The sequence below is a fragment of the Carlito syrichta genome, unplaced genomic scaffold, assembly GCF_000164805.1.
Source record: "Carlito syrichta isolate Samal-C Ts95f unplaced genomic scaffold, Tarsius_syrichta-2.0.1 Scaffold303987, whole genome shotgun sequence".
In the NCBI taxonomy this organism is placed as follows: Eukaryota; Metazoa; Chordata; class Mammalia; order Primates; family Tarsiidae; genus Carlito; species Carlito syrichta.
The window spans coordinates 43,097-64,606 of NW_007248083.1; the positions used below are offsets into that span (position 1 = coordinate 43,097).

The 21,510-nt window shown below is 43.1% G+C and overlaps 1 protein-coding gene across 1 annotated transcript in view; it reads right to left on the reverse strand.

Annotated features, from left to right (window-relative positions):
* The window catches only part of TGFBR2 (transforming growth factor beta receptor 2), a 78,676-nt gene that overhangs the window by 34,771 nt on the left and 22,395 nt on the right, over positions 1-21,510 (reverse strand). Inside the window, exons 2-3 of the mRNA XM_021713013.1 lie at positions 18,559-18,727; positions 13,139-13,329 (exon numbers count right to left, since the gene is read on the reverse strand). Of these exons, the coding sequence (XP_021568688.1) occupies positions 13,139-13,329; positions 18,559-18,727 (360 nt within the window). The remainder of the gene's footprint in view (positions 1-13,138; positions 13,330-18,558; positions 18,728-21,510) is intronic.

A 21,510-nucleotide genomic window follows, 5' to 3' on the forward strand; every position in this document is an offset into this window, starting at 1 on the left:
TCCGATAAATGCCAGGACCTTTTTTCTAAGTATAAAGTGACTCTCTGAAACTATTCTTGCTATTTGAGATTCTCCATGATGTGTTTTACTAGATCCAGCTGCATCACTTAGAATGCAATCTTTGTAAGGATTGCAATGGTACTCTCACCTTCTCTTCCACTGAGTGCAACCTAAGTTATTGACAGTTTGCTTTTTTCTGTTTTCTTGTTTGGATTCTTTCAGCCAGATCATCCTGATTGCAGAACGACCCTAACTCACCCCTGAACCCTTGGGTCTTTATCACATGCACAGATGCCAAGTCAGCTTTTTGATAAGCGCTCCAGTGCAACTGATGGCTTGAAACTCTGCATCTGATTTTACATCCACCTGTTGAGTTTCAGAAAACGAATCATTTCCAGAAATTAGAAACCAGGTTCAGTCTTCTGCTTTTCATCCTTTGTGGTCTTCCTTAGGATGGAGATTCCTGCAACTTCTTTTGCTCTGACTTTAGAAGGGGGCAACCAAGGTTAAGAGGGTACCTACAAGGTGCTGGCCTTTGTCTGAGAAACCGTGACATGTTTGCCCCTCCACAAACAGAGCCTCAGGCCTGATATGTGTTCTTTGGAGCATGATTTTTTTCATTTTCTTCTCTGTTTAACAGTTTTCTGACGACTATGTTTGGGTGTTTTTTGAAATCCTTTTTTTGCCCTGATTCTTTAATTCTTTTTTTGGCTGCCTGTCTGAATTATATCTTGCACGCTGTCTAGGAGCTCTCATGTTCTCAGAAAAACTAGAAGCAGGGATATATTTTGTACATTATCTTAGTATCTTCTCCAACACGGAGATTAGATTGCTTTGGGGAAGCACATTAATTATTCACACTATCAATACCTGTTAGGATGTGGAAATATATCCTCTCATATATTCTAGCTTCCCCTGTGAACCACAGGTTTCTGTAGTTCCTTGCCACCTGTGTAGCTTCACCTCCTAAAACCGTGCACACCACCTCCCCGGTTTCCACCTTGTCTTTGCCCAACTTTTCAGAAACATTAAGGTATAAAATGTGCTTTCCCTTCGTGTATAATTCAGTTAGTTTTAAAACCTCAGATGGTCTATTCCCAATAAGTCCCTCGATCTTGTTCTGAAGCAATTGCTTGTAAATTGTAAAAAAACACAGTAATATCCCGTATTACAGAATCTTGTTATTCCCTAGGGATGGGGTAATATAGGTGTTTGTTTTTCTCCAGCTCTAACCTTAGAAAGGCTTAATTTCGGCTACTTCCGGTAGTGGTCGCCATTCTCTAATTGTTACTGTCCCTTTCCAGGTTATATGGGTAACATGATGAAAAATATAAAAAGATTTGGCAGAACAAACTGTCTTGAATCCGGTGGTTCCCAATGTTGGCTGCACATTGAAATATCTTGGGGAATTAAAAAGAAATTCCTGATACCAGGCCCCAGACCAATTAAGTCAGAAACTGCAGAAATAAGACCCAGTTAATGAGTAGTTTGTAAAACTCCTCAGGTGTTTCCAATGTGCAGCCAAGGCTGAGAACGACTACATCAGCCTGGTGGGAGAAATAGGTATTTTGGATAGGACGGGGCCTGGAAAATGGAAGGAATAAAAATAATTTTAATGACTAAATTTCTTTCTAATTGTTCTTAACACTGGAACCAACTATATCCTCTTATGAGGCAACAAAATATATATACATACACATATATATATTTTAAGTAGAAAAGCAAATATAAATTATTTCCCTCAAAGTTAAAATTAATTTTTAAAAATAAGCACAATTATTGATGGCAAAAATCAATATTTTAAATAATAGGCAACAAGTAGAAGTGATTTAGAATCAGGAAAGATTTTCTGAGGGCAAGTCAGCCAAATGTTCAGATGGTGGTGGATACAGCCTCTGGAGTTTACATGATTGGAAATAAAAGTCAACTGCACAGTGACTGGCTAACTCTCTGAGTTTCTTCCTTTGGTGGGATGCCGGGACATGCCAAAAAGAAACAAAAAAGTCTCAGCTGACCCCTTTTCGCAGTACCCATGGGTATGGAGTTTATGGAACTCGTAGAGGCTGCAGTGGGAGACACCTGAGACTCCATAGGAAACACCAGAACCTCGCAATACCACCAGCCCCGGTCCAATCGCTTTATTGGCTACTCACACCCAGTGGATGAATTTGAGCCAGCCCGTGTCCATACTGGAGAATCCATACTGGATTCCACTCCGCTGTGATTCATATCCGAATGAGGTTCTAGAGTATAAACATTCATAACCAGAAACCACATGTGGTCTCTGTCCACCTTTGTTTATTTTGTTGCTTAGGGAAAAAAAAAATTAAAAAGCGAGTTGCTTTGCTGTAAGTCACTTCAGATACATTCTAACACTCACTGATTGAGTCACAATGCCCTCTAGCACGCACGTTCTATTACTTCCTTGACCAGACATGGGCCATATTGCAGATTCAAAGTTTACTTTCTAGCCATAGTTTGTTCACAACCAAAGGCTCCTTCAGCTCTGAGTCACCACCTCAAATTACCGATTCTCTTCCCAGGAATGAGACGACTGACTTGAATCCATAATTTTCTTCCTCTTCTGACAACTTTTCTCAACCGTATTTCGACACTCACTTTTTTCCCTCTGCATTTGACCAGAAAGTAAATCTGGCTTGTTTTTCTTGAAACAAAAATGCACAGCTGGCAAGCCAGCTATTTCGAGGAGGGAGTGCACAGTTAGAGGCAGCACATCCAGAATCACCCAGAGCTGCCAAAGCACCATTTATTCTCTTCATTTCTTCCATGCAGGAACTAAGCATTTCCCCCAAGGAACCAGCCCCCTGATGTTGGAGCTGAACAAACACAAAATGAGATCTGGGAGAAGCAGGGCAGCATTTCTAAGTCTTCCCTTCCACAGAAACCAATGCAAGTCAACAAAATGCTCAAGGCATGTGATCAATACACAGTGTGAGTTTGCTGGATGGCGTAAAGCTACAGCATTAAGGTCGCAATGGGTCCAGAGGGAACCAGCTGGCTGAGATGTTCTGCTGGCAAGTTAAAACAGAGACAGGAAACCGCGTGTCTGATGCTGTAAAAAAAATCATTTGTCTTCCTGCTGGAGTTAGGCTTGCAAACCAAAGAGGCTGTTTTCATTTAAAAGAAGGTCTACAGCAATGAGGGAGGAAAGAATGAAACTGCGGCTAGGAGAAATCCTCTTCTCTTTCTTCTCAACCTCTCAGGTTAGAGAGTATCCTCTAACCTGTCACCACGCTAACTGCTAGAGCCTGCACATCACTTGCAGGTCAGCAATGAACATCATCAGGTGACAGCATACATCTGATGGTCTGCTTCCCTATTTAACCACATAGGTTGAACTTTGAGTCAGAAGCGGTTTCTCGAGTCCTGGTTTCTAAACCAGCTAGATATAATTGATACATTTACTTACAGACCCATCCTGTTCTAAAAAAGAGGGGGGGGAAAGGTTTCATGCAACTTCCAAATAAACATGAAAGATGATAAAGCAGCAGTCAAAATAGGAGCTGGACTTATGACAAATTGAATATAAATGTGAGAAAACAGGGTAAAAGCAGGTAAGTAAGAGTGATACTAGTATGCCAAATGTGTGTGTACGTACTTGCTCGAAGCATGACTCAGGTTTGACACTAAGCTTTTCTGTTTGTTAGTGCTTAGGAGAGAAATACAAAAACCAGGATCCTCTCTAACAGGGGTTGGCCAGAGACCTGTTTTTGTAAATTAAATTGTATTGGAACACAGCCACGTCCAATCACTCACATACTCTCTTGTGGCTGCTTTCACAGCAGAGTTGAGTAGCTGCCATAGAGACTCTAACCCCTGCAAAGCTGAAAATATTTATTATCTGGCCCATTATCAAAGAAGTTTTCTGACCCCTGCTCTATATGCTTCAAAGTGTCCTAAAGATCAGAAGCAAATAGGCCCTTATGAAAAGAACATCTAAGACAGAGAGGCGAAAGAAATTTCTCCCGGCTTCCTCATGAAGGTAACATTGTAGTGCAGCGAACGACATACGTTCTTTAGAGTAAACCCATCACTTTGATTTACAGGACTGCTGATGATAAACAGCACCTCAACACAATGCAGGTGAAGGACTCTTCCGGAAATGAAGAGTTCATGGCATTAGAACAAAGCGCCTCACTCACCTGGCTCAAGCCAAAGATAAGACATTTGAATCAAGTGGAATGAAAGTAACTATTTACAGCCAAAAATGTATTAAATGCCTGCACGGGTTCTTCGCTAAGTTATCCACATACATGAAAGCATTTATCCTTAAAATAATCCTATTTAAGGTATTCATTATTTCTACCTCCGTTTTTCAGAGGGGAAAACTAAAGTGAAGTAGTTCATTCAAGGACAAAAAGCTTATACGTGGCCAAGTTCAATTTGAACACAGATCATCAAAGCAGGATTTTTTTTTTTTTTGAGTTGGAGTCTCACTCCATTGCCCAGACTGGAGAGCAGTGGCCCGCTCACGGCCACCCCTGCTGGGATCCGGCGGTCCTTCCACCTCAGCCTTCCAAGAAGCTGGAACTACAGGTGTGTGCTACCACACCCAGCTAATTATTTTAATTTATTGTAGAGACGAGGTCTCGCCAAGCTGCCCGGGCTGGTCTCGAACCTGTGGGCTCAGGTAATCCACTCATCTCGGCCTCCCAAAGGGCTGGGATTACAGGCTGAGCCACCGAGCCCAGCCAGAGCAGGATATTAAGGATACTTTCACGCCCCTCCCCCGTGTTGCCTTCTCGAAAGATGAGCTTCTTGCTGATCACCATTTATAGACATCATTCCTCACAGTCATGGGAATAGTGTAAGCCTGAGACTGTGCTTCCTGTCAAGGACTTGCTGAATGGCGAGTCTGGGTTGCCTGTTCACCAAATAGACAGGTTGCATCCTTGTAGGGTGTGCAGCCTCCTGTGGGTGTAAGTCTGATTCACACACACACACACACACACACCCCTACCATGGGAATGTGGAAGGCTGAGGATATTCCTTGAAGAAAAGCCATGGTTCTCTGATTCTCCCGTGGTTCTCCTATGGACAGAGGTGGGAAGCCAACTGTTGAGATTTTGGGAAATTCAAGCTACTCTCTGGAAACCCATTTCTTTGTCATTGAAACAAAAAGTCTGGATGAGTCAATTTCCGCATAAGAAAGTAATGACTCTGGGAAATAAGGCAACACACCTGGAAGTGGTTAGCACAGGTGAGCACATCCAGAGCAGGCACTGGTCCAGGGCAACGATTGCCACCACTGCTATTCTGTGGGTTTCCATAGCCTGGGCCACAGGCAGGGTGCCACCTTGCCTGTACTTCAGTTAAGGAAGGGGTTGGGTCCCTGGTTTTGCAACGAAACTGTTCAAAGTCTAGGACTTGAGTCCAGTCCTGTTCCTTCCATTTTCTAGAATAAGCGCTTCAGCTCTTAGGAGGAAAGATATGATGGCCAAGATCCAGTTATTTGGGAGGTAGAAGCAATCCAGCCAGAAGATCTCCTCCCTTCATCCTCCATGGGCACTGCCTTGCTTTCTATGTACTGAACTCAGGCAGATGATCAAACAGCTCAGGAACAAACTGATTTAGACCAACTCTTTTCAATGCCACACTATTAATCCTTCAGGGGTTTCCGGGGCTGCCCAACATTCCTTTGTAGATTTAATTCAGAATAATATCTTGTAAAAATGCATCTTGAAAACATTCCTAAGTGTCTTCTTGCTTTGGGAAATAAATTATTAAAAGGACAGTCCCACAGATAAACAAATACAAATACAGTTAATGAATAAGAACATGACCATGGAAACAGAAGAGATGTTTACTGAAAAGGTGTCTGATTTTCTTCACATCCAGATCCACACCCAAACAAAATGTGTGGAGCATATTTTTAAAAAATAAACTTTAACATCACTGCTGAAAAAGACCCACATGTCACTAGAGAGTTCTGTTACACGAGCAGACTGACTGAAGTATATTTAGCTCATTTCTAACTGACCAGGTTTAAGATCAAATGGATTCCTCGTGGACCCATTAGCTCAGAGAGTTCCTAGCATGAAGTTAACAAGACCCCTATCTCTGGCTCCATCCCCGTCTGACGCATTCACACCAGTGCTTCTCACACTTCTTGACAAGTCACCAAGGACCTTGTTACAAGCAGATACTGATGCAATAGGCCCAGGAAGGCCCGAGATATACAGTTCTAACAAGCTCCTTGGTGAGGCTGCTGGTCTGTAGACACTTTCAGTAGCAAGGGTTGACTCCATTCAGAAGAGGTGGGTTCCTTGGCACCGTGCTCTCCTTACCAGGGGAGGAAGGAATAAGAAGAAGGCACCTACTATGTGCCAGCTACTGTGCTGGGTGCTCTCATGCACCCTCTCCTTGAATCTCCCCCAGAACACACAGGAACCGCTATCAGTGCTACCCAGCCAATAGCAGCACAGCCACTCAGCAAGAAGCCCTCGCGGCCAGAAGCAAGCCTTCCATGGAAAAAACGAAGAGGCAATGAATCCCTTTGGCACATACAGAACTGCGATGACCCTAACCTCTGATGTGAAAGGCACTTGTGAGTTGTTCCAGTTTTATTTAGCTGCTTCCTGCTGTGATTCTGAGTCAAAACAGGACCAACGTGCCTAATTTGTAATATTATCCAACAATGTCAGGGATGTGGTTAGCTTTGATTAGAAATTCTAGACTCAGCATGCTCCCCTTGCCTCTGTGAAGGCATGTGGAGATAAAGAGGAGATGGATGAAACGGGGATTACTGCAGAACAAGCCCCTCCAGAACCTTGTGGTGTGATACTGAGGTGCCTGAATGCTCTGTTTGTGAGCCATGGTCAAAACCCAACTACAAAACCTCAGTGTTGGAACAGGCCTAGGGCTAGCTAGGCCTGGCTTCCTGCATTCAGGCATGCACAAGTCCCCAACCCTCTATAAAATGCCTAAATCCCGCTAGCAGATAGTTATGTACCAAGCACTGTTACAAGCACTTTACATAAATTAATCTACTCCGTCCTCACAACACCTCCTTCCGCTCACTTTCTATTTCCATTTTACAGACGAGGGAACTGAAGCATGGAGATGTCAGGTCACTGACCCAAGATAGCAGAGCTAAGAAGCAAAATAGGCCTACATCCAGAAGGCCCGCCTCTGGCTCTCATGCTTGAGCATTAAACTAGACTGCTTCTCTCTTACTAAACCAGCAGAAATCGTCTCTTTGTTCAGTGCTCTGCGAATTAAATGTCTTAACTGCACTTGGAAACCACTTATGAAATAAATAAAAGTGAACAGTGGTGTTTGATTCTTAAAGGTTCTGTGAGAGATCAATAACCACATCATGTCTGCAAAGTGGGGATGTCGTTTACAAATAAACAGGGTGGCTGTTGGCTCAGGATTCTTTCCTCTCCACCTTCTGTGCTGGCTTCAGTGCCTATCCAGTTTTGTCTGACTAACCGGGGCATCCATCATGGCCAATCCAAACACCCTCTCTTCTCACTGGAATTTTATGTGTTGGTGAGTACAGAGGTAGATTCTGATTTCCTCAGAATCCCACACAAAAATCTTATGGCAAGAGGGAATGGAATCTTATGAGACAGAAAGGGAGATGTGACTGGGAGAGGGCAGTTGTGAAGTGCAGACCCCAGTCTCATTCCAGTTAGTCCTCTGCTCCTGCCTCCCCATGGTCACTCTAGGGAGGCAGGGGAAATGGCACAAAGCCACAGTGGAAAATTTCAGGGGTACAGGCAGGTACCTGGTTCAAGACGAAAACAATAAGTTCTCTCGAACTGCCCAGGCTGGAGTGCAGTGGTATGATCATGGCCTACCACAGGCTTGAACTCCTGGGCTCAAGTGATCCTTCTGCCTCAACTTCCCAAATAGCTGAGGCTACAGGTGCATGCCATCATGTAGAGACAAGGTCTAACTTTGTTGTCCACGCTGGTCTCAAACTCCTGGGCTCAAGCAACCTTCCCACCTCAGTCTCCCAAAGTCCTGGGATTACAGGTATGAAGCACTGCGCCCAAATAGAATAATAGTTTTTAAACTTAAGAAAGTCGGCAACACCTTTCTGTAATCCATATCTTTTACTGAAGCTCAATATAAATGGCAGATAAAGGAGAAGCTCAATATAAATGGCTCAATATAAATGGCAGATAAAGGAGAACTGCCCCAAACTCTCTTTGCTCAGTCATAATGCCCCTAGGGAGGCAGCCCCTAATGCCCCTAGGGAGGCAGGTTTCAAACCACCTACTAGGGAAACAAGACTGTGTGGAGAGTCTGCAGATAGCTACCTGTAATCCCAGCTCTGCCACTGAGTAGGCAAGTTGCCTAACTCTGTGTTCTTGTTCTTCCTCTATCACCAACTCAAGGTACTTTGTTGGTACTTAAAAGGATTATCTTAACACATCTTCAATGCATTTTCTGTATATTTCTCATGGATAGAAAATAAAAGTAGTAAAAAAGAAAGAAAGAAAATATACTTCAGCAAGGTGAACAAGGTGAACAGGACCACAGACATACATGGAGGCCAGTTCTCCTACCAAACCAGTGCCAGGTCTCACCATCAATCAACTGGATGGCATATAGACAAGCTATGTGGAGGGGCACAGAACATCTAGGCTGAATGGTATGGATATTGTTCCTTTTTTTTTTGTAGGCTAGACTTGGGTGTCTGTAGAGGTAGAGGAACACAGTAACATCTTGTCATCAGAGGCTGGGGAGCATTCTTCAGAGATGCCCGTTCTTTGGAGGACTGAGGTCATGTCCTTAGTTAAGAATTTTAATTGGGAGTCACAAAATACAGGAAGAAAACAAACACATTTTAAACAGGAGAATAAAATTCCCAGTGGTGACTGCAAAAGGGCACAAGGAGACCTATTGAGTGTCACAGAATTGTTCTCTATTAATTGCACTGGTAGTTACACAGATGTACACACTTGTCATAATTCAGCACACTGTACCTTTTTAAAGGGTGAATTCTATTTTATGTAAATTATATGTCAATGGATCTGACTTTTAGAAAACCTTAATGATATGCCTTACCAAATTCAGGATTTATATAATTTTATTTATATAAGTCATGCAGAAAAATCTCTCTGGAAGAATGGATGACCCACTGTGAACAATGGCTCCGAGGGGCAGGAAGATTAGGAGACAAACCAAAAGAAAGATTTGCCCTTCCCTGCCCCTTATTTTGTAACACCTGATTTTGTTTATGTGCATACATTATCTGTTTAGAAAAATAGAGAAGGGTATACAGAGACAAAGAGAAAGAAGGAAATAAAAAGAGAGAAAGGAAGGAAAGAAAGAACAAAGGAAGGAAAGAAGAAAGAAAAGGGAAATGTTTCCAGGTTTTAGTGCCACACACAGCCCATTATAAATCCTAGCTGTGACACCGACTAGCTGTTTAATCTAGAACAAATGTTAAAGTTCTCTGAGCCTGGTTTTTTGTGCATCAATGGGGATACCAACAGTGCCTACCCCCACAGGGTGGCTACGAGATGACATGAGGTCATGCGTTGGAAAGGGTTTTGTTCCCTGCATGGCAACAACATGTTTTCTCTGAATATTAACTACCACTAGTAGGAGCACTACAAATAAAGAAGTACACTTTAAAAAAACACCTTGGAGCTCAACTTTCTTCTTACATATTTAAGAAAAATGGAAGATGTACATAATTATCTTCTGTTGTGTGGTTGCCGATCAGAAGTCTGGCAACAAGAAAAGAGGCGTGTATGGCCGGGCTCGGTGGCTCAGCCTGTAATCCCATGACTTAGGAGGCTGAGGTGAGTGGATTGCCTGAGCCTGCAGGTTCGAGACCCGCCTGGGCAACTTGGCGAGACCTCACCTCTACAATAAATCAAAAAATTAGCCGGGCATGGTAGCGCGCACCTGTAGTTCCAGCTACTCGAAAGGCTGAGGTGGAAGGATCGCAGGAGTCCAGCAGGTCGAGGCTGCGGTGGCTGGGGGCGGCCACTGCACTCCAGTCTGGGTGACAGAGTGAGACTCCAACTCAAAAAAAAAAAAAAAAGAAAAGAAAAGAGGCGTGTACTACTACTAATACAGCCACAGCACACCACATAACTTTAGTGTTCACCACCTTGGAGTAGAGAAATAAACATTACTTCAAGAGTTCTCATTACTCAGCATAAAGAAGGGATGACGGATGGTGGCAATAAGAGGAGAAACAGAACACAAATTGTTGCTCCTAATATCTGTTGTATGTAATGTCCTACTGCAGAGAAGAGAGTACCTAAAAAACAAAAAATCAAACACTCTTCACTCACCCCCCAGAACATTTTAGAAGACTCTGAAATCACCTGGACATTTGAGTCATCAGCTGCATGGAGGTTCCCAAGTTGTACAATGAGAAATTGTCTCTACGTTGATTAACTCACTTTACAAGAAAAGAAATATTCGTCTAATAAGAAATAAGAGGGAAAATATGAAAGATGCCCATGATTATTACCTGAGTTGAAATACACTGAAAGTGAAGTCATTATTATCTAAAGGGTTTACAGTAAAATATATATCCAACTTGCATGCCATTTATCAACATTTGCCCTTCTGGATGAAATAAACTCTTCCAGTGTAGACAAGCCAGTATACAGAATCAGAGAAAAGTTTCATAGGTGGTAGTAAATATGCTTAGATATACTACTATTAAAGATTAATTCCTTTGGCTTAGCCTGGGCTTTCTTTGAAAAGGTGAACTACTTGGGTAAAGTTGATGTAAGTCAGGGTAATAGGTGTTACCATGCTTTAGTGTGATTGAATCTATTTACATTTCCTTCCTAACTCTAATCACATAAGGAAAATAAGAGAAATGAACTATTTATAGGATGAAAAAATAGGAAGGAAGAGTGATTTTAGGACATGTTGCCCTCATATTATGTACATGTCTGCCTTCTGTTCACAGAGAAGTTGGCATAGGGGTGAGGGGTCAGATAGGAAGAGAAAGAGAAAGACAGTAGGTGGAGGACACACACTGACAGAGAAAGAGGTGGATGTGCATTGCTACTCAGCACCAATCAAAAACCATGAGAACGCATCACTTCTCACATGGGGTATACACATGGTAGCAAGAGAGTATATAGATCCAGCACTTATGTTCCAAAAATATTTTTCATTAAATTGGGCCTATTCTTTGACTAAACTCACCTTTCCCCACTAGGGAAAATGAATTTCCTTTCCTAGAACCATGAGAAGATTGTTTATACCATCAGATTGGTAAAATTTAAAGACCTATTATCCTTGGTGGCTCAGCCCGTAATCTCAGCACTCTGGAAAGCCAAGGCGAGTATGTTGCCTGAGCCCGCGGGTTTGAGACCAGATTGGGGAACTGGGCGAGACCTCATCTCTATAATAAATCAAAAATTAGCTGGGCATGGTAGCGTGCGCCTGTAATTCTGGCTACTTGGAAGACTGAGGCGGAAGGATTGCTGGAGCCCAGCAGGTGGACACTGGGGTGGTCATGAGCTTGCCACTGCTCTCCAGCCTGGGTGACAGAGTGAGACGTCGACTCGGAAAAAAAAAAAAAAGACTTATTATCCATCTCCAATGTTAAAGAAGATACATGGAAATCCATATGCTCACATATCTTCCTTGGGAAGAGAATAATTTAGCAGTGACTATTCATATTTACAATGTACACAAATTATGATCTAGGAATCTATCCTGAAGAAATATGAACACAATTGTACAAGATTTTTTTTTTTTTTTGAGTTGGAGTCTCACTCTGTCACCCAGACTGGAGTGCAGTGGCCGCTCCCGGCCACCGCAGCCTCAACCTGCTGGGCTCCGGCGATCCTTCCACCTCAGCCTTCCGAGTAGCTGGAATTACAGGCACGCGCTAAGTACAAGATATTTTTTAAAAGATATCGACTGTAGCATTACATGCAAAACTGGAGACACCTCAATAGTCTATCTGCAGGGGAATGTTTACATCAGCCATGGGAGAGAATGATGAAACTACAGACTACAGACTACTATTAAAAGACATGCAATGTATCTGGTTATACACTCTTGTTCAGAAGAAGGTGTAAAAGTAACTGGGTGTTGCAAAATAATATTTATAGTGTGATCAATATTCGCACTGAAAGATGGATGAGTGAATGGGATGGAAGGATTCCTCTCTCTTCCAGTACCTCCCTGTCATTCTTCCTGCTGGAGTTACAGGCACGCACTACCACGCCCGGCTGATTTTTTGATTTATTGTAGAGATGAGGTCTTGCTGCCCAGGCAGGTCTTGAACCCACAGGCTCAGGCAATCCACTCACCTCGGCCTCCCAAAGGCGCGGGATTACAGGCTGAGCCACCAAGCCCGGCTAAAATGAATTTTCATTATAATTTTCATACACTGTTGGATTAATTGAATGTAGATCAGGAACATACACTGCTTTTGTAATTAAAAAACACAGAATAGTTTTTTAAATTGAAGGACTGGTGTATACCCTCCTTTCAAGCTGAGTGAACGCTGACCTTCAAAGCTGGAAGCTAGTATCTTATCTAGTCTTATCCTGGCTCCACAGGTAAGCTTTGGCTCATTATTTTCCCTCTGTATTTTCAATTCTTCTCCCAATGGAACCAAAAATAAGTACCCTAAAAGCAAATCCTAGGAATATGTACCCAAAACTATTTCGGTTGTAAAGAAAGCCTCACTCCCCCAGGTCAAATAGCCCCCTCAAATTTCTAGATCAGTGGTTCTCAAATCTTAGCTGCATCAGAATCACCTGGAGGGCTTGTTAAAACACAGATGGCTGGGTTCCACCCCCCCCCCAGGGTTTCTGATTTAGTAGTTTGGTGTGGGGACTGAGAATGTGCATTTCTAACACGTTCCCAGGAGATACTGATGCTGGCTGCTCTAGGGGTTGCACTTTGAGAACCGCTGCTCTAGGTGAAAGAAACGATTCGTCAAAGACAAATAATAAGATGGGCCCCAGTGAACGGGATTTGAAAAGGACCAGAACCAGCCCTCCTAGTCCCTAAGCAACTCTTCCCATGGGGTGAATGGTTCTGAAGCCACTCACTCTCCAGCATTAACCAAGGGAGGATGTACTTTGTGAGTCCACAGACTGAGGAGACAAAAAGTCAACACAGAAGACTCCAGGCCCCGGTCCCTATAGAGAAGGAAACCCACCTTCTGAGAAGATGATGTTGTCATTGCACTCATCCGTGTTACAGGAGCACATAAAGAAAGTCTCGCCAGGCTTCTTTTTCTCCTTCATAACGCACTTTGGAGATGCAGCATCTTCCAGAATAAAATCATGGTAGGGGAGCTTGGGGTCATGGCACACAGTCTCTAGTGTTACGTTCTCATCATTCTTTCTCCTAGAGCACAGGGGTTCATTGGGGAGAGTGGGGGAGGAAGAGAAAGAGAGAAAGAAGAATGAGTGATACGGTCTCTGGACAGAAAGGTCATCTAGACTATTTTCTGTCATGAAATGGTTTTAACAGTGGCAACTGGTTCTTGCTCTCCATGGTTGTCCTATAGTCTCCTGAGATTTTCTCCTCGTTTCTGTTTTTCCTTTGCTTATCCTCAACCCACTTATGATTATAAACTTGGAGCTTTCCTTGGGGGCAGTCCTGCTGGACAATCTTACACCTTAAGTCTTAATTAAATCATTAAAGTTGAGGGCATGAGAAGAAAGAATATTCCTAGGGACTCAGAATGTAGATGTTCCCTCTTGAATGTGCTGTAAGGCTCAAATCATTTCCCTAGTTTCTTGGCAAAACCTGTCTGGCTACACTGTTCTCAAAGAGCATGCCTGAGAAGAAGTCACAGTTCCTCTTTTTTTGTTTGCAGGGCCTCTGGGCACAGTGTGTGAGTGACATATTCCATGTCACAGCTGGTTCTGCCCAGAGAAACGGGAAGAAACATCTCAGATCAAGAATTTCAGTTTCCCGAGTTATAGAAAGGAGCAGAAGAGGGGGGGAAAATAAAACCGACTAAAACACATGGGAAAGAATTTCTGGGGATTCTTCATTTATAGTTCAGTCAAGTGGTTTTTTTTCTGTCATAAACTAATTGCTTTTACATTTAGTGCTCCTACATATAACATATTTGGAGACTAATTCAGATCAGGGCGGCTCAGAGAATCACATAACATTTTCCTTGGGCCCTTAGGAGATGCTCAGTTGGTTCTAAGTGTACATTACATTGTAAAATGACATGATTAATGCCCACTATTATAATGGCAAAAGCCAAAAAGAAAACTCTGGTATCCTTAGAAAAGGGCTTCACCTCCCTACCCCCGTCCATCTATGATGACTCTGTCCAGTACCAAGGTGAGTTGGACATTCTTCCTCCCACTGTTGCCCTTCTCAGATGTAAAATACCTGCTGTCCTGAATGGCAATCTCTCTCTCTGGAGTGGGAACCAAGGGAAGGGCTAATTAGGTCCAGCCAGTTTTGCTAATGTGAACTTCCATGAGGATTCTGGGTACAAGGTATGGGCAGACACACAGGCCAACACACACGTGTGTCCACTCACCAATCCCCCCTTACACACACACAAGCTCCCTGCTCACAGCAAGGAAAATGAAAAGCAGGCTAGAAACAAGAAGCAGCCAAGTCGGGTATCACCTGGAAAACGGGTGGGCCATCCTGATAAGCGAAAGAACACCTTTGGCTAGTACCACCTTCTTAGTGCTTAATTGAAGGTCATTAAAGGACAATGTCGACAAGGGGATAGAAAGACTACGAATGTGGGAGAGGACAGCCCACCCAAGAATAGAGACAGTGTTTATAACATTTGTGCAGCCCAGAGTTGGCTCAAGGGAGGCCCATGTGCCTGTTTGTGAAATAGCTGAGGGTACCTGAACTAGAACTCCAGAAGGCACAAGAGGATGGAGTGAGCCTTTGCTGAGTAGGTCCCTACTGTGACAGGAAGCGTAACAACCAGTCATGGAACAAGAGCGCTGCCCTCCTTGCCTCCACAGGTGTGTGTGTGTGTGTGTGTGTGTTTGGTTTCTGGTAATAAAATGAAGGCATGCTAAATCTTCGATGCTACCAGGAAAATGCATGGTCCCTCTTCCTTGTAGCTTTGAGAGGCCAAAGAAGGAACTGTGAACCATGGAATACAGTTTGTCTCTAATTACTAGGCAGATTCTTCAGAGCCTCTTTCCACGTCTTAACTGCTTGCCGAACTAAAATCGCAGTGAGAAAATAACTATAATACTTGGGTCTGGGTAAAGTTCTTAGCTGCTTTGTCCACTTATTCCTGTAACAGTACTTCTGCCAGGCAGAGCTAACTTTTCAAAACATCTCTGCATACAGTTGAACATAGAAAGGATAGATACAGTGAAGTAAACACAGTTGTCCTGCAATATTTGCTCTGAGCCATTGAACTATAGTGGTCACTATCTACTGAAGGAAAAGTCACTACAATAAATTAATTTTGGTGCTAAAGCATTTCTGTCCTTGGAAATTTTAAGCATTTTACATGGGATGGGTATTCAACTGACATTAGTTAAATGCATAAATGAATGAAAAGAACACTAAAACTGATAAAAATATAGAAATCCAGCCGGGCTCGGTGGCTCAGCCTGTAATCCCGTGCCTTTGGGAGGCTGAGGTGATTGCCTGAGCCCGCGGGTTCGAGACCCGCCTGGGCAGCGAGACCTCATCTTTACAATAAATCAAAAAAATCAGCCGGGCGTGGTAGCGCCCGTAATTCCAGCTACTTGGAAGGCTGAGGGGAAGGATCACTGGAGCCCAGCAGGCGAGGCTACGGTGGCCGGGAGCGGCCACTGCACTCCAGTCTGGGCGACAGAGTGAGACTCCAACTCAAAAAAAAAAAAAAAAATATTGAAAGCCACAACCATAGTAGGGCCTTTCTGTTTCACATTTGGCTATTTTTATAATAGCCTCCTGTCTTAGTGTGGGTTTCCTGGAAACAGTCTCTGAGGCTGTGAGAGTCCCATGCGGGAGGCTTTTGGGGATGGACCTGAGGGGCTGAAGGAAGCAGCACTACACAGAGGGAGAAGCTGAACCATAATGCAGGTTGCAACAGAGGCCTCACCAAACACCCCAGAAGCCTTGAAGCTGAGATGGTCCTTCAGAGTTGCCCCAAACTGAGGCACAGTGGCCAGATATGTGTCCTGCTGCATCAACCAGCCATGGGATGCTGGCTACCCATGAAAAGGGTCCTACATGAATGAAGCAGCTCCCATCAGTGGAGGGAAAGTCCCTGAAGAGACTTAGGGGTGATACTTCAGCTGCTGACCACTCCCAGTGAGTGCCTCAGTCCTGAAGGGGGATCGGGGAAGGTACCACAGCATCCAGTACACTTCCCTTTCTCACTGTCAATACCCTCACTCCACAGGAGAAGTTGTCTTTGAAAGACAGGTCAAAATAATGTCACTGTATTTACTCTTTGTAGCCGGGACACAGAGAACACAAGGAGACTCCCTCTCTCTGACAAGCTCACATTTTTGGAGACTAGCAAAGCCTCTCCTCCAGAGAGACTTGATTCACATTCCATCATTTGGGCTTGTATTACCAGTCAGGGAAAAAAAATCTTAATTAAATGAGCCTATTTTTGGTAGCAAAAGTAAGCTCTTGCACCACAGTGGGTATTCAAGTAACCATAGAAGGAAGTGTTGAGGCCACCTAGTCTGGTGTCTCAGTCTTTCTTGCACTCCATCTGACACACAGTCATCCAGCCTCTCTTGAACTTCACTCAATGCTTCCAGAAAAGGAAGCCTGTTCTGCTGTTGGGAAACCATGATTGTGAAAATGTTTAAACTTATGCTGAGCACAAGTCTGTCCCCTTGTAAATCTTATAGAGCCTCCCTCTACTCTTCAGAGTTATGCAGAACAGGCTTATTGTATTTTCTACCTGAGACTCTTCCAGTTTCTCTCAACAGAACCCACGTCCTGTCTTAACTGCACTAACCATGTCTAACTGCCTAGGCTATTCTTCATCTGGCATGCTTTCCAAACCTCTAACCACACTGGTCCCTCTCCTCTGAACATACTCTTTGTCAAAATCCCTTCTTCCAAAGCACTGCCTGGAATCGGACATGCCTTATATCACGGTGGTAGGCACAGCACACTGCTATGACAGGTCTCGGCGGATAATATCCCTTCAGTTCTTAAGAAACCAGTTCATCCCAGATATGGACAGAAATTCACAAGGATTCCATATCTATCGTCATGGCCATCTGTTGGTCTTGAGAGGACTCATGATCATACGACAAATGGTATATATGTAAAAATCCACCCATCCTTAACCACTAAGCTACTGGGCAGTCTTCATATCAGTTGTGGTCATGGAAAAAGAGGCGCTGTCTTCCCTGCCTCCATAGTTTTTTGTGTCAAAGGATTCATTCCCCAAAAAGGGGGGTGAGATATTTTGGCTTGTATTCTTGTTTGTCAACTGGCCAGGAGACATATAAGCTACTTTAAAAAAAAATAGCTGATACATTCAAAACATCAGAATAAGAGTCTGCAAAATACCATATCCCATTAATGAATTTACACATTTTTATAAAATTTGGACTCTTTTAATGACCAAGTTTGTTTGTCTCTTGCTCATGACCCCAATCCTTAAACATGAGTTAATACATGATTCAAGAGTATACACTGTGTATGTATAAAAACTATTTGAGATGTGTTTGGGGTGAGTTGGAGGGAAAAAGAGAGAGAGAAAAACAGAAAGAATCTGAACTAAGAGAAATATATAGTTCTGATCCGAAATAAAGATGTTGCGTGTAGCCCAGTAGTTACAGGTGTGATATAACCAGGGTTTCTGACTAAGGAGGGGAATGTTTTTCTGGTTCTCCAAGTAGCTTCCCCATTTTTGGCAGGTGGTTTTCTTTTCCCACAGCCAACCTTTCATCTCTCTGTCCACAACACGGGCCTGAGATTGTCTTGGTAGAACAGAGTTCCTGGTGTCACTATGGGGCACTGAGAAGGCATCAGTTAAATGACTATTAAGTGGCACATCTCTTTTCTGGATACAAGAAAGGGTTTCCTGATTTATTATATTATTAATCATTTTATAGACTGTCACACACATACACATAAACACACACCTAAATATACACATATGTGTGTATATTTTAAAATGTACAGAAGACCCCAAGAAACTACTCTTAATAATTGAAAGAGGTTGGGCATGGTGACTCAAGCCTATAATCCCAGCACTTTGGGAGGCCTAGGGGAGAGAACTGCCTGAACCCACAAGTTCAAGACCAGCATGAGCAACTTGGCAAGACCTCATCTCCATAATAAATCAAAAAATTAGCTGGGCATGGTGGCACATGCCTGTAGTCACAGCTACCTGGAAGGCTGAGGTGGAAGCATTGCCTGAGCCCAGCAGGTCAATGCTGCAGTGGTTGTGAGTGTGCCACTGCACTCCAGCTTGGGCAACAGAGTGAGACTCCGACTCAAAAAAAAAAAAAATAGAGAGAGAGGTGGTCGAAAGGTAAGGGAAATGAGATGGGTGTCTACACTTACGGGATGGAGATACACTGACTCTATGTACCACGAACATGCATTGCTTATAAAAGGAGGAGAAGAAAGAAAGAACAGCTTCTTAAGAAGCTTCCTCACCATACAGCCACACAGACTTCCTGTGGCTTCTCACAGATGGCTGTGATGCTGCAGTTGCTCATGCAGGATTTCTGGTTGTCACAGGTGGAAAATGTCACATCACAAAATTTACACAATTGTGAAAACTTGACTGCACCGTTGTTGTCAGTGACCATCACGTCATTATTAACTGGGGGAAAAGAAAGAGATATTAAATAATTATCCAACTTCTAGGCAGCCTACCAACACATTCCTGAAGAAGTTATACAATTTCAAATGAACTTGATGTCATGAGAATGAATATGAAGAAAGGCAAAATAATTCCTTTACATCAGATTAGAATTCCTGCATGTCCAAAATTTGTAAACAATCCACTGTAGGGGCAGGGAGTCAATGGTTATCATAACGCCCTCTTGCTACAAAAGCCTTATCATTCAATAAAGAAACCAGACCGGGTGCCATCTGTAATTCCAGCACTTTGGGAGGCCAAGACAGGAGGATCACTTGAGGACAGGAGTTCAAGACCAGCCTGGGCAATATAGCGAGGGCTCGTCTCAACAAAAAATAAATAAAAAATGAAAAAATCAGCCAGACATGGTGGTGTGTGCCTGTAGTCCCAGCTACTCGAGAGGCTGAATAGGGAGAATTGCTTGAGCCTAGGAGTTCAAGGCTGCAGTGAGCCATAATCATGCCACTGCACTCCAGCCCGGGTGACAAAATGAGACTCAGCGTGAGAAACTGTCTCTTAAAAAATTAAATAAATAAATGCATATTAAAAAAAATAAAGAAACCTAGACTGGTCCGCTGCATAACACTAGGTACTGGGCCCACACAGCACCCTTAAGGAAATTAACAGTTTGGTTGGATGAATATGTAAGAAAACAGACCAGGTCAGGGTAGCCCAAAATACAGGGAAGCACAGACGATGTGGGAGCCAGACAGGCACCACCACCCAGACATGCAGGAAGGTCACGACCATGTAGAGTCACGAGGTACAACTCAAAGGAGAAACTGCTGGCGGAGACAACAGGACTTTGTCGCCATTTTCCTGAGCTACTCCTGAAAAGAGCCAAAAGGGCCTTCTTTGCAAGACACTGGTTCTACCAACTTCTCTTCGTCATTTTAAGGGAAATCAGTGGATTACCCAGCACTTACTGAGTGTCTCCTACATATAATCCTCACAAGCACTGACAAGGCACCGGAATTCTGAAGGCTAATAAAAGTCGATTCCATCTCAAGGATCTGCCACCTGCTATCTCTCACCTTAGCCCTTACCACAGTCATCACCAACCCTCTCGCTCCTTTCTGGAAAGAAACCAAGTTCATTCCTTCCTCGGGCCTTTCACTTGCTATTTACCTTTGTCTAGCTTCTTGTCACTTTCTGGTCTCTGACTAAATGTCAGCTATTCATCCTCCAGCAACCCACAAGTGACAACCACAGGACTGTTTTATTGTCTACACAAACTATCTGGACAATGCACTTGCTTAATAATCTATCGGCCAAAATGTGAGCTCCATGAGACTTTATCTGCATTGTTTACATACTGCATCTCCAGTGCTAAGAGAGCCTGTCACATGGGAGGTCTTCAAAAATACTTATTGAACAAATGAGTGAACACATGAACACATCCAGGATGAACATAAGTTCATGCTTGGCCCTTTCTACCAAGTGGGCCAGAATATTGAATTTCTTTACTCAGATAAGGGAAGAGGGTGATCATAAGTGTGTTATTAAGTCCCATTCATTTAATAATATATTGAAGAGAGACTACTCTTTACACACATGCTGCATGTTGAGAACCAGCAGAAAAGGTATAACACAACCCATTTTCCACTGTCTTCCTCAATGAAATTCATTTTCACTGATAAGTTTCATTTTAACGGTGGTAATAATTAAAGACATGAGTTTGGAGAGTCAAGTGAAGTAAGGCAAGGCTACCAGGCATTCAACCAACAAGCATGAATTAACACTTATATGCTAGATGAAGAAGGATTAAGTACTTAGACTGAATGGGGTGCTAGACCATTCGCTGGCTGGGTCTTAAGAAGTTGGAAGGTACAAAGAAACCTGAGCAAAGGCCTCCTTGTGTTCTCCCTGTGTTATGGATGCCCCTTCCTAGAGAGAAACAGTTTCAATGCACTTCCATGGTCACTCTCTGTCCTGTGAATTTTAGGTTTCTGTCATCGAGACTTTGCCCTGCAACTCTCTTTGTAGCTTGGGTACAGCACCTGTTTCCTGGGTCTCTAAAAATATAAACATATATAAATTTAAGATTTGCTTTCTTGTGGTAACAGTAAATATAGAAGAAAAAAATAAACCCATTCATCCCTCTCAAGCCTCAAGTTCACTTCAGGAAGTATATTTTTAGGTAACAAACTATTTTGAAATTCACAGTGTCTCCAGACCGAGAGCTCTATGCTTAGCTAAAAATATAGGCAGAAATGCTCTCTGAACCTTGTGTTAAATTTGGGACAATCACAACAATGAATACACATTTTTTTCTACAGTGATTATATTTGGACCCATCTGTGAAACAAATTAAGCCTTTAGATTTACCTATAAGAGACTGCCAAAGCACACACAGAAAAGCAAGACCACGTTTTGTTTATTTGACAGTATGCTTTGGACAAGCATCTATTTGCTGATTAGGAAGCGTTGCTGTTTTTAAATATGAAGTCAAACCTCCATGAGTTAGAATTCAGCCTTCCAGCATTTTAGAATTTCAGCCTAGGGGTAATCAACTATGAGGCCATGTTGGAATCAATCACCTGGGGAGCTTTAAAAGATAATGAAGGCTGGGTCCCATTCCCAGATATTCTGACTGAAATATTCTAGAGGGGGTGGCCCAGGCGTCAGGCTTTTGGAAAGCTGTCCTGATGATTCTAATGTGCAACCGAGGTTGAGAATCCTGACCAACAATTAGTTGGAAACACACACACACACACACACACACACACACACACACACACACA